This window comes from Buceros rhinoceros, unplaced genomic scaffold, assembly GCF_000710305.1.
Source record: "Buceros rhinoceros silvestris isolate BGI_N320 unplaced genomic scaffold, ASM71030v1 scaffold33957, whole genome shotgun sequence".
NCBI classification, from domain to species: domain Eukaryota; kingdom Metazoa; phylum Chordata; class Aves; order Bucerotiformes; family Bucerotidae; genus Buceros; species Buceros rhinoceros.
The window spans coordinates 7,081-19,702 of record NW_010423609.1 but is presented as its reverse complement, the minus strand read 5'-3'; the positions used below and the strand labels follow the sequence as shown (position 1 = coordinate 19,702).

Here is a 12,622-nt window from a genome sequence, read left to right as displayed (position 1 = left end):
AAAGAGTGTTTCTATGACAAGGTACGCCTGAGGTGTCGGAGTCTGCAGGAGAAAAAGGTGAAGATGATCTGCGCACAAAAGGCAGAAGAAGAAAAGGTAAAGAAGAGAGAACCCTGTGACTGGCTGGCCAAAGAGTGGCTCAGTAACAGTCACTAGACACCCGCATCTATTTGCTTGACAAACTCCTACCTACAGTAATCGCAGGAATGGAAAAACTGTTGATGGAAGTGGAAAGGAGGGGTGTGCTTGTGCCAGACAAAGAATGACGAGAAACAGTCACTAGACACCCGCATCTATTTGCTTGACAAACTCCTACCTACAGTAATCGCAGGAATGGAAAAACTGTTGATGGAAGTGGAAAGGAGGGGTGTGCTTGTGCCAGACAAAGAACCAGCCCAGTTTAACCCCATTAATTTTCTTGGAGAATATCTGATGAGACATAACCCTCAGCACGGTGCTTCTACAAAACCAGGCCCATACCTGAGAGCCATGAAGATGGTCACGGAGGAGCTAAAATCTGAGATGCCGAGTACAACATCAGAGAGGTGAGTGAGTTGAAAGTGTGGCTGGTCACAGGATCAGAGCTGGTATCTGGGGCTCTCTTTGACAGAAGAAATGGTGTGACTGTAGCCTGGCTGACCAAGTGTCAAACTAACTGATCCTCAGGGAGTACAGGGATGCCAGGGGTGGTCGTTGCCCATCCTAAAAGCTTGAGAAGCAGGAGAAAGGCGAGAATATGTCACATAAAATGAAACACTAGTTCTTCCTGTTTAAGGCAATACTCTGCTCTTCACATGTGCACAATTCCTACCTTAATTACATCTGTGGAACACAAACTGCTCTCAAACCTGCTGGGTTAGCGGCAGCCGTTTGTTAGGACAGGTGCTGCTATCAAAGGACTAGGGACTCATCGGGTAATTTCTTCTACATTATTCCGAACTTAACTAAACCTCCTTCAGGGACATTTCTCTTGACCAAATCAACAACAATATTGTCCTGGCACATTGTAGAAACCCCTTCTCTTGGGGTTGTAGGCTTTCCTCTCAGGCTCTTTTTTCCCTTTAAAGGAGGCACTGGTTTGTACTGCATTATGTAGCTTATTTCTGGGGTGTGTTCTAGGCTGCTTCCTTCAGGATAATATTTGATGAATATTGGAAGGGGGTTCCAAGGTTAGAATGCATGTGCATTAGGTGAACAATAAGGCTTTAATTTTCATTGCTCTGTTCAGCAAAATATAGAAGCGAACATTTGTGTTTATAGATGTCCCAGAGGTGGTTGTGAATGATGTCAGAATTACTCATTCACCACTAGATCACTTTATTCTCTATCTGTCTGCAGAGTAATGACATCTATTTGAATGGCTGTCTCTTCCATTTGCATAAATAGTACATACAGCTTGAAAAGTGGTTTCAGGGTTTCGGTGTCAGGAATGAGGGAAGTAAAACGTTGACATGTCTTATGCATAAACTCTCAATGAAGATAATTGAAGTTCCCAGTGTTATAATGAATAAAAGAATATGTTCTATCTCTCTCTACTGCTCTGAGTTTCTGGCTCTCTACATTTCTAGTCCACACAGGAATGTGCCCATGTGAATACAACTAAAGCAGAGTGGTCGGTGAATTGCATACAGTCACTTACCTCCTTTTTCCCTCCAGATAACAATAATCATAACTGGCTGATGGTGGTCAGTGCGTAAGAGCTCAGCTTTTTGCTTTTTCTGCAAGCAGACAGACAGCAGTACAACCAGAGCTGGTAACAGATCTTCAGTTTCCTTTTTTATTTTTTAAATACCAGTCCGCTGAAACAAATGATCTGGGGAAACATCCCTGTGTTCAGTCACTCACGCACAGACTGTTCTGGAGGAATGTTTAGGATGCCAACCTTGCCACACCTTGTTTGGGGACTGTTTCACCATTCGTATTGCTTCACAGGGGGACATCAGAATGCAGGAATTTTAGAACTGTATCTCACTTTTAGTTTGAAAAAGAAACCGAATTAAAATACATAAAATTTCCTGGGGTTTGGGGTTAGCTGATTGGTTGGTTTTGGTTTTGGTTTGGTTTGGTCGGGTTTTTTCTGCTAAAAAACCTGTGAGTTTATTTCTGGAGAGGTCAGATTTTCCTGTAGAATGCAGAGTGTTGGCTACCAGTGACACGTTCTCTTGGCCTTGGCTGTTAAGTCCATGTTTACATCTGGAGACAGGATCTCAATTTATAGCTATCAGAGCTGATGCAAAGGATGTGACTATCAAGCCTTGTAGAAATCAATCTCTCTGTAGAGAGCCCTGCCACGGGGGTTTATGTAGCCTCAGCTGTAGCAGGTTTTGCATATCTACTGGTAGTAGTACCATGGGATTTCTTGCATTCACGGCGGCTCAGGATTTACATTGTTGTGATGGCCATACTGTGGGATTTGCACGGGGTTCTTAAACCACCGCAGCGCAGAGGGGTTTACTGACACCGTGGAGCACTGAGACTCCTCATGTGAGTCACTGGCTTTCTAACCAGGAAAAAAAAGAGAAGTGCTGGTCTATGCTCAAAATCTCTCACATAAGCTCCAGAAAGATGAAGAGTGAAATTCTGGTGCCGCTGAAGCTCCTGGGAGCCTTGACATTGCCTTCAGGAAAGGGAGGATCTCACCACAGGTTCCTGGCCAAAGCTCACCAGTCCTTGGCAAGCTCTCTCAGGATTCCTCCGAGCTCCTCAGCTGCCACCTGCCTGGGAGTCAAGGCGTGCAGGAGAACAGATGGGAGAAATTCCTTATCCAAATGGATACCTGAAACATTTGGAGACTTGCTTTGTCCGGGAATGGCAGTCCCTCAGCCTGAGTCACCCATCCTCGTGTGGGAGGGCGGCGGCTGTCTTCCTGAAGAAGCATGTTTCATTCTGCGGGGAGAAGTCACCCTCGCTGCCATCTCAGCTTTTCTGGAAATGTCTAATTCTGAAATGAGCTCACTTTGAAATGGGTGCCAAGCACCCTTCCCCTGCTATCACAGTGCCGGAGGCTCAACTGCCTCAGCAGGCTGTTGGGCAATGCCCACATCGATTAAGGAACCCAGTTGTTCATTAAGAAACCGCCGGGGGAAGTGGCCACGGAGGACAAGTCCCGAGTGGTAAAACTGATGGTGATGAAAGCATGTTGCTGTAGCATGTTAAATAGGCCTTTCTGTGCATTCCAGAAAATCCCCTGGGTTTGTGATTTCTGGGGTGACCCCGTGGGAGCAGAAGAGGGTGGGGACAGGATCAGCCCATCTTCACAGTGTGTGGGACACAGGGGAAGGAAGGGAGCAGAAATCATCAGTTAAAATATAGTTCCTGACTAGTGTGTTCTTGGGTACCGGAGAGAAACGACTCCCCTCGCGCTGACCCGCTGCAGAGGGTGTGGGTGAGAGCCCAGAGGTGCGGGGCAGAGAGATCCCAGCAGCCCCCGTGAGCAGGAGCTCTTTTCCCCATGAGGACTTTAAGCAGCTTGAACTTCCTAAAGGCTTTCCCTGCCCCGTTTCATAAATGAGCCAGGTCAACCCCCCAGCAGATGAGTTCTGCAGGATCAGTTTTATTCAGTTGTTTGAAGGTGTGGAATGGAGGATTGGCAGAAAGAGGTCTGGGTGATTAGAGCAGTAAAGAAAGCAGAAGGGAGAAGAAAGGGAGGTTCTTTCAGTCCAAGCTTGCAAACTCTGCGTGTTCAAACTGACAGAGCAGTTGGTGTATTATCCCTGTCCTAAGGCACTGTGGACGTTATTGTGTCAGACTGCTTGAGGAATTTCACTGAATGTTGTTCTCGGCCAGCGAAGAGCTTGTGGGAAATGGTTCTTAGGCTTTGAGACCAATGCATACTGATGCAATTTTGCTGGTAAATCAAGTGTAGCAAAATGAGGCACCTCTCTTACAGCTAAAATTGAAAGGAGATTAAAGGACACAATAAATGATTAATGCTGTTTTAAATGTGAAGGTAAAATTCACATTTGAAGCTGTTGAAACTACACAAACCAGGAGAGCTGCAGAGATGTCTGCCGTACACTCTAAGCAGGTTTCTCTCCACATGCACGGATCTGACACTCGGAGGTTGTTTCTTCAGACTCACTAGGTTTCAGGAGATGACACATGTCAGAATATAAATAGTCTCACCTCCCTGGAGCTGGCCCCTGAAAACACAGATTGCCGATATCTAGTCCAACACAGTGGTTGTGTGCCTTGAACATCAAGTATTTCTGCGGTAAAAAATACGCTTGTACAGGAAGGACAAGAATTTCGGTAGAAGTTACTGCCTTTCCTTTTGTTCTTCAGAATAGGCTCAATCCATCTTAAATGCGTTTCTGACAGTCTCTTTCTAAACCGTATTCCATGTCCTACAGGCTGGCCAGGATGAAGGCTGGGGCGAAGAACAGACGTGAGGACAGGGAGAAGGTGAACACTATGAAGTCTCAGGTGAAAGAGATGAGAAAGGCGGCGCTGGCAATTCAGTTCAAGGAGTGGACGGTGGATGTCGGTGGCAGAATACCGGTTGCACTGGTAACTAGGGATGACCCTTCTTAACAGCACTATGATTGTTCCAGACAGGGGGAAACAGAAGTTTGTGAGGTAGTGCCATCTGCCCTGGCATGGCGGCATGGAGCACCAGGATGGGTAATGGCTCTGACATCACTCAGGGTCAGGGCACAGGTCATTGTCTACCACGTAGCCTCACCAAGCCCTGATTCTCCATGAGAAGGTGGAAGGATTGCAATATGCTCTCCCCAGGGGTCCTGGGAAGATAAATGCCCTGTAAGATACTCGGACACTGGATCCACACCTCCTCACTGAATGTCCTCTGCAGCTGGTTATCCCTCAGAATCCCCTTAGAAAGGCCCTGGGCACTCACTCTTGCTCTCCTGTGGCCTCTGTTAAATCTCCTTTCTGCCCCAGGACTAACACAAATTGATACAGCAGCTCATCAAAGATGAGATTTGCAGTAATTGTAGCACTTCTCTTGGTACAAGCATCCTTCTTATGAGCCACCCAAGGCCCCTAGGAAATGCTCCTCTGGTTACACACAGCCCAGCATCGATAAGGTCTGCAGCTAGCAGGGCTCACCTCTGTGTGGTGAGCAGCACGGCTGGCCCATACGACTGAGTGTTCAGTGGGTTGATTTTAGCAATTGCCTCTTGCTGTCTGCATGAAACAGGCCTTTGACTATTACCTTGACTCGTAGGTTCAGAGAGCCCTGAGGTCTTTTCCGGGTGTCATTGCTTCTACTCCTGTAGATGTGAGAAGAGGTAAGTTTTCGAGGTGTCTCCTTTAGTTGTATTTCTGTGGTCTGAATTCTGCTGCAAACTGTGAGCAAACAGCAAATGGATTTGATAATGGAGAAAGAATCTCTAAGGGTAGTTACAGCAGCTAGGATGTGAACCACAAATCTTCTGGCAGGTTGGAAAGAGACTGAGCCACCATGAGGCTCATTAACATGATCTTGAAAAGTAAGAAGCTCCTTGGCAGGCCCTGCACTAGCCAGACATTGCCATGCGCTTATCACGAGCTTTAAGAATCGCTGAAATAGCCTCATTCATCTGCTCTGTCCCATGGTGTTCCTTGTCTCATGGGAGCTCCTGGAAACCTGACGGACAGCTTGGCATACTGGGAGGTATGGAGGAAAGGTGGGACAGAAAGAACTGACGTCTGACAGTGTTGTTCCCTTTTATGGTTTCAGGGGAAATGCTGTGCTCAAAGACCTCATTCAGAAATCTCGGTATTGGACGTATCTGCTCAGTTCCATTACAGCAGCCCAGAAGCTGACCGAAAGATAGTTTTGAATAGCAGGGTCAGTAAAAATACTCCCAAAGAGCTTCTTGGGGAAATCACTATGATTTTCAGATTCCACTCTTGCAAAGCAGAATCCACATCCCCAGAATTTTAAAGCAGTTTAATCTTTTTGTTAAGTCAAATATAATTTCTTCCCTCACATAATTAGTTGTCAGTACTGCTAAAATTGTTACAATTTGCACCAACATACATCAAGAATAAATATGACTGCTCAGTTCTGAATAGAAAAGTGCAGATTCTCAGCAAGAGAAATATGTGAGAACCAGATTTAGATCATCTCTGTACAGCCAGATGCTTCAGCTGCTGTGTAGGAAAACTTCAACGAAATGTAATCCAGCATGAGAAGAAAGTGAATGTAACATTCAGTGTGCGAAAAAATGTGTACAATATGCGTAACCACAACTGTTTGCTTTCTAAACCAATATCCCTCATTTTTCACTAGCGAGCTGTGACAGGAAGCTGGAAGTCGTAGACACTTTGGAAAAAAACGTCAGCGTAGATGAATTCACAGAGGTGAGAACTAAGAGCACTGGATTCAGAATATGATGTTTATGACCAAGTAGTAGCGTTCCCCGGGGCACAGCTAAGATGGGTAAAGAAGTGAAGGGTTTCCCTTCTCCAGCATCCCAGGGAACAGGCTGTAGCAGGACATTTCACCTTCCATCCCTATATCCATCCTCTGCTGTCTCGGCTCTCCCGTTCTGGCCAGCAAGGGGAAGCACTCCGCTGTCAGAGCTGCACCCTGGGCCACCTCTGAGAAGGGGTTTTCGGGACATCCCTCTCATCCCTTTCTAGAATGCCAAAGCCCTGAATCTCTTGTGAACTCGGATTTTGCAGTGGCTGCTCAAGGGATGTTCGGTGTCCCCATATCACCGTTAGCCTGAGGTAATTAGTCCTGTCCCCAAAGCATTGCTATTTCTGATTAAGTTCTATTACCCTTAGAAGGACCTGACAAGCGATGAACTGGAATGAGCAGCTCTACCGTTTTTGCCCTGAACTCTTACTAGAGTTACTTACTAAACCATAACCAAACTGCAACAAGTGCTATGAAAGTGTGAGAAGCATAATCAGGCTGAAAAATACCCAGTTTTAAAATCCAAAGCTGGTGCTGAGAAACATGCAAAGTGTGTTTTCAACTCTCCAAACTCAGTAATTGCAGTGGGAAGTTTCACCCCATTACTGTAGATCAATTTGAAGACCAGATGGGTGCACACTGTGTTTACTGACACACTCTCCAGGCCAGCCTTTGCCAGCCGTTCCTACCTCCAGCAGAGCTGAGTGTTAGCTGGGCAATTAAACCTGCGAAAAGGGCTGTTTGGAGCAGGAGTTCTGCCGGACCCCAGCTGTCCCCTGCTGGTGGTGCAGTCGCAGGAGTTAAAGCAGCTGTGCAGAGACTGGCTGCAAGCAACCAGGTGTGGGTTTTGTGCCGCCCTTCTCTCAGGAGACTCACACGTTCAGTATTTTGCACAGAGATGCATTTTTATGCTCACTTGTTGAAGGCCTTTCTAAGCATGAATTGAGGTATTTTTAAATTTAATTTCGGAATAATTGCATTTAATTAAGAAAACTATTGCAGATAGTGGGAGCCCAGAGAATTGCTTGTCACGGCAATGAAGTGTCAGTCCGTAGCACCTGTGCTACAGGTATAAGCACCAAATGAATTCACTATCTGTTAGCATTAGAAAATGTTTTGAAATATATTTTGTGTAGTCTTTATTTAACCCAGTTAAAGACATGACAACAGCGATCAGAAGCATGAAAGACACGAACTGTGGAGCTCTCTGATTTACCAGCCAGTTGTCCTCAGAACGTATGCTCTGATGCTTTTGCCAGTCCAGTTTTAATCAAATCGAATGATGAGGCTTCCATCACTTCCCTTGGGAAGCTGCTCCCTAGCCGCAGGGCTCGCTCTCAGGACAGGATCACTTCTGATCCTCAGCTACAATTCACCTTTGTTCATCAGTTTGCATCATCCACCTAAACCAGAAAGTCAGGTGGTCTTTCTCCACACTGGTCCAGCCCTTTCCCTTGGGGAAAACATCGCTTTTTAACAGACCTTCAAATTAAATGGCACTGTTTTTTCTTCCTCGGATTCAGTGCAGCTCTGAGTTCCTTCAAGGCTGTTACAAACTCAGTAGAGAGACCTCACACATTGCTGGTGCTGGGGTTTTTTTGGACATGCAGAACAGTGGCTGTTGTATTTTTACATCCTTTGTGACAGGCTTGTGGAGTCGTTTGTATTGAAAGCATTCAAATCCCAGAGACAAGTCGTTAATAGTTGATTGTGCAGGCTTTGTACCCCCAGCAGTCTGACAGAGAGCACCTGGCACCAAATTCCTCTGTAGGGTCAGAATCAGCCCTCAAAGGTGAGATTATTTTCCATGATGGCCTGTGGCTGCCTCAGTTTCTACTGAGGTCATCAGGAACAGAAAGCAAAGATCCATCGTTGTGTTATGATAATGTGTTCACCAGCTACAGCAAGATCTCACGCTGGGTACCCAGAAAAGGTGTGCCAGCTTTCGTCTGATGGGTGTCAAAATCTCGTGGTTAATAATAAATAAACGTATGTTTATTAGTGTGTGGTATTTACACTGCAGAGTCCTTTACGCACATCGGCTAAGAAGAGCTTATGACAGTTCCTCCTGCCCACAGAGCTGAACATACGCTTCTAAAAAATTTCCTGAGAAGCTGTTAGACAGCAGGATTAATACACAAGCCTGTGGATGTGTCACCAAGATGACACACAAAATAACAAGCTGCTTGTCCAAGCTGCCTCCTCCCAACCGCTGCCGTCTTCAGGGTTCAGCTGTCACAGCGCTCCAGGTTGTAATGGCTCTGAAAAGCCAGAGCTACATGGAGCCCCAGATCTGCCACCTTGTCCCCAACCCACCTCTGTCACCTCTTCTTGTGCTGAAATGCAGAAAACCCACACATTGTGTTAGAAGTTTTCCTGTCCCACTAGCCACCCCTCAGGCCCTTGGCTGCTGCTTTTCCCTCCTGCCGCTCTTCTCCACTTGTCCCATAGATTTGGAAATTATGCGATACGGACATGAATAATAATAACATACATTAGTATTTCAGTTCGTTAATGCCTGTGTGGCATTTCAACAAGTCCAGGACGTTCCAGCTCGTATGTCAGGTATCCACAGTTGAAAAATGGGATAATGGGAAACATTCTGTGTTTTGGACATTCCTCCTTTTAACTGCATGGGCTTCCTCTTACTGTGGCTGGCTCCAGAAACCTGCTATAAAAACTCAGCACAGGCTTCAGGGTTGTGGTTTGTTCTGATGGCCGTTATTATTTATGTCGTGCACACCACATTTTTAGAACCATATTGCTTTTGCTCATAAAAACCACACGGCTATAAATCCAAAGTGTTAAAGTGTCTCCGAGGTTGGAGCTTAAAATACATCTCGAGTCAGTAGTATTCCCGGTGTCAGAGGACTCAGGTGACAGCTCGTTTTCAGAAGGTTCTTTACTTCTTTTTATTGTATCCAGACGGGTTCTCTAAATGCCAAAATTGTGGGCAATGGTCATGGTGTGGCATTAGAGAGTTGAGAGACTGTCTGTCGGTTCTTCAAAAACTAATGGCTCAAAATGCCTTCTCGGGAGTAAAGTCGAGAAAACTAAACGCTGCAGAAAGCCGGGAAGAACGTATATCCTCCCTGAGGTCAGGCAGCTGAAGGAATGGCATTCCACAGGAGGGATTCTGATCCACTCTCTGTGAGAAGGGACCTCTGGGCCAGGAAGGGAACTGCCCAAGAGGCGTTTGTGCAGTGCCTGGTGCAGCAGGGTCCCAGGCTTGTTTGGAGAATGCTGCTGCTTCTGGAAGAAAGCAAAGCAGGCAGTGCGGCATCCGTGCCCCAAGTCTGCGCTGTGTTAGCAGACTAAGCCACAAATTCTAGGTATTTCATTGTGTGCAATAGATTTGTAGTGAAGATTCTTGAAGGAAGGTGTTTACACTGCTGCTTTCTCTCCACAGTATGTCCATTCCTACACTGAACAGTTTTCAGATGACACGTTTGAAGAAGTCCTGAAGCATCTCTGTCGGTGTGCTGATGACTTCCAAGAAGCAAGAAGACATGATGTGAGGAGGCAGATGTTTGCTGAGCTCTTCCTAGATTGTGATTATGGCAAGGTAGGCAAGGCAGCTCTCAACCCCACTGCAGTATGGTGATGCTTCCAGCTGGGTATTTCTCTGGGTCACTGCTTTCTTTTTATTCTGCATGACTCGAGATACTCTCTTGGTGCTTACTCAGCATGATCCTAGAGGACAAAAGCTGATGCATTGTCTTCAAAGTCATAGTTCTTAGACACAAACTCTTATAAGCTGAATGGCTAATTACAAACCGAATGACCTAAGGGGATGACTTGAGGCTGAAGTTTGACGATTCTGGAGAAGGATTAACCATGATCTTCACTAACTGGTCATTACCTGTTCCCACAGCATGTCAGAATGGTTGGGTGCTGATTGTCTATTCAGCCCTATTTCAGCAAAGCTAATCTGATAGAGATTGACCTTAACAAATGTGCACATGACGACAATAGTTCCATATATTGTGTTAATTATGATGCATTACTTTATACTCCTTTAGGGCTTCTATCAATAAATCTCATCGTTTAAATTTAAAATGCAAAATAATTTATCTTTACAATCTCTCTGAGAAAAGCTTTGTGAACTTCAGCCGCAGTTTATGGACAGGAAATTAAAATACAGTAAGTCAGTTACAGAGCTGGAAATGGAACTCAAAAGCTATAATTTGGTTTTCAGCAGCTCTAAACTCTGTCTGTCATCCTCTGAATACACCTGCATCCCCATCAAAACCAGAGAAAAAGCTGGACTTAGCAGATAGCCAGTAAATAGTAGAAGCTGAAGAATCATTGGCATAAACTATTGCTAAAAACTTCGGCTTCACCCAAAAAGTCTGGTACTCCTTAGAGGCAGCCTCAGTCAGCCAGTTGCTGGCTACTACACAGCAAATGGTGGCCATGATCTTACAGTTTTCTCCCCTCCATAAATTCTATGTTCCATCCAGCCTCCTCCAGTGATGTTTACAGCACGTTTGCCCAGAACGAGCTGTGCTCTGCCATGTCATGCTCATGGTGTCATCCCCTCTAAGAGAATAGAATTACAGAGCACCTTTCAAGACCAACAGTGTGTTTTAGAGAGCAGCAGGCAAGCTGCTCTTTCGGGGACGAGGAAGGAAATGTGTCTACTTCTAGCTAGAAGTGATTTCATTTTCCTGTTACTCTGTCACGAAGAGCTGTGATGGATCCTCCTGGGCAGAGTCCCATCTTTGCCATGAACTTTGAAAGGATCCCTTCTTTCCCTTTCATGTTTTACTGTGACTTCTTCCTGTTATTTCTGAGGCAGTAATCACCATCTCCATGCTACTAATCCTAGTGGAATCTCAGAGGCAAAGAGCCAGAAATACTAGCACAACATAACAAGAGTGGAGCTATCAGCAGAGATGCTGTTGCCACCCAGAAAAAAATTACCCGAGTGCAAACATGGTTGCTGTTTCTAGGTGCCGAGGTAGTCTTGCTCTGCAAAATACGTTCACTAAACTATAGTGGAGATCATGCAGTTGTCTTAGACCTGCCCTGGTTTCTGTGGTGTAGCTCTAACAGCTCGTGCTGTACTATACCCACAGGGAAGATTTGAGATGCTAACTAACCCAAGGACTTCTAGCACTTCAGTGTGATCCATTGCTGTCGAACTCATCCGGCAAAGCACAGCACAGCACAGCACTTGTTTCTGTTCCTAATTGACATGTGTTCGGGAGCAGGAGGATATTCCAGCCTGCGTGGCGAGTGTGGCTGGCTGCCTCGCTGCACTGCAATTAGGGCCGGGGAGCTGAGAAAGCAGTGTTTCAGCTACAGCCAGATTAGAAGGTATGCCCACGATCATTACCGGGGTTTCAAAGGCATGCCTCCGGATGGGTGGCAGCTCAGCCAGGGCAGCCTGGACCATACAGTGAAGCAGAAACTTTCCAAGTCAATACCAGCATGGTCGAAGTCCTGCTGTAATGCCCCCAAAGGCAATAGCTTTGTGAATTTTAAGCTTATTGTCTCCATGTGCTCTCAGGTATCGAGTATAGTTTCTTTTATACGTTATAACAGAACCTGCCTTAATTTTCAGGGATGTTTTACGGCCTGGGATCTTTAACTGAATTTAGTCAGAGATTAGTTTTCAAACTAATAAAGGTTGAGACACTTCTTGCCATTCTTGCAGGACAGAAACCACAAAGTCCGCTTTCTCCCAACCTTTCATGAGTGTCTGCTCTTCCTGTCCTGCTCACTTACAAGAGTGTTGTGGTGTTCCAGATACACACATCACATCTCCAGAAAAACAACTGAGCGGTTAAACACCGACCGATCACTGGTTGCATGGCAAGTCTGGTTTAGTCTGGGTTGCTAAAGGAATTACTCACAGATCACAGAACGTTGGTGAAAACAACTGAGAATCATCACCTGACAATATCTAGGTGACAAGAAAATTAGGTCAGCAAGTTTCAACTCTCTAGCCACTAAAGCTGGCACTCGTTCGAAGCGCAGGCAGGTTTCGAGCAGCTGTACAAACACAGACAGCCCGCTGCTCTTCAGAGCAGGGCCGTGCCTGTCCCGCGACAAGACTCGGTACGAAGGGTTGAGGGGCAGGAGTCTTTCACCAGCCTCTACAGAAATGTGTGCATGGCGGGGGGTGCAAGGTATTTGTACATTACTGACAAGAAGACCAAGATCCTGGGAATTGGGGCCTGCATCTTGGAAGTTTAGGGACAGAATTATGTGATGACATTTTTTCTGCCTAACCCACACATGGCT

General features: G+C 45.9%; 1 protein-coding gene across 1 annotated transcript in view; it reads left to right on the top strand.

The window, feature by feature from the left end:
* The window catches only part of LOC104497232 (EF-hand calcium-binding domain-containing protein 5-like), an 18,355-nt gene that overhangs the window by 193 nt on the left and 5,540 nt on the right, over nucleotides 1-12,622 (top strand). The window contains exons 2-7 of the mRNA XM_010140460.1: nucleotides 1-145; nucleotides 266-545; nucleotides 4,353-4,509; nucleotides 5,189-5,252; nucleotides 6,239-6,309; nucleotides 9,780-9,935. Coding sequence (XP_010138762.1) covers nucleotides 1-145; nucleotides 266-545; nucleotides 4,353-4,509; nucleotides 5,189-5,252; nucleotides 6,239-6,309; nucleotides 9,780-9,935 — 873 coding nt within the window. The remainder of the gene's footprint in view (nucleotides 146-265; nucleotides 546-4,352; nucleotides 4,510-5,188; nucleotides 5,253-6,238; nucleotides 6,310-9,779; nucleotides 9,936-12,622) is intronic.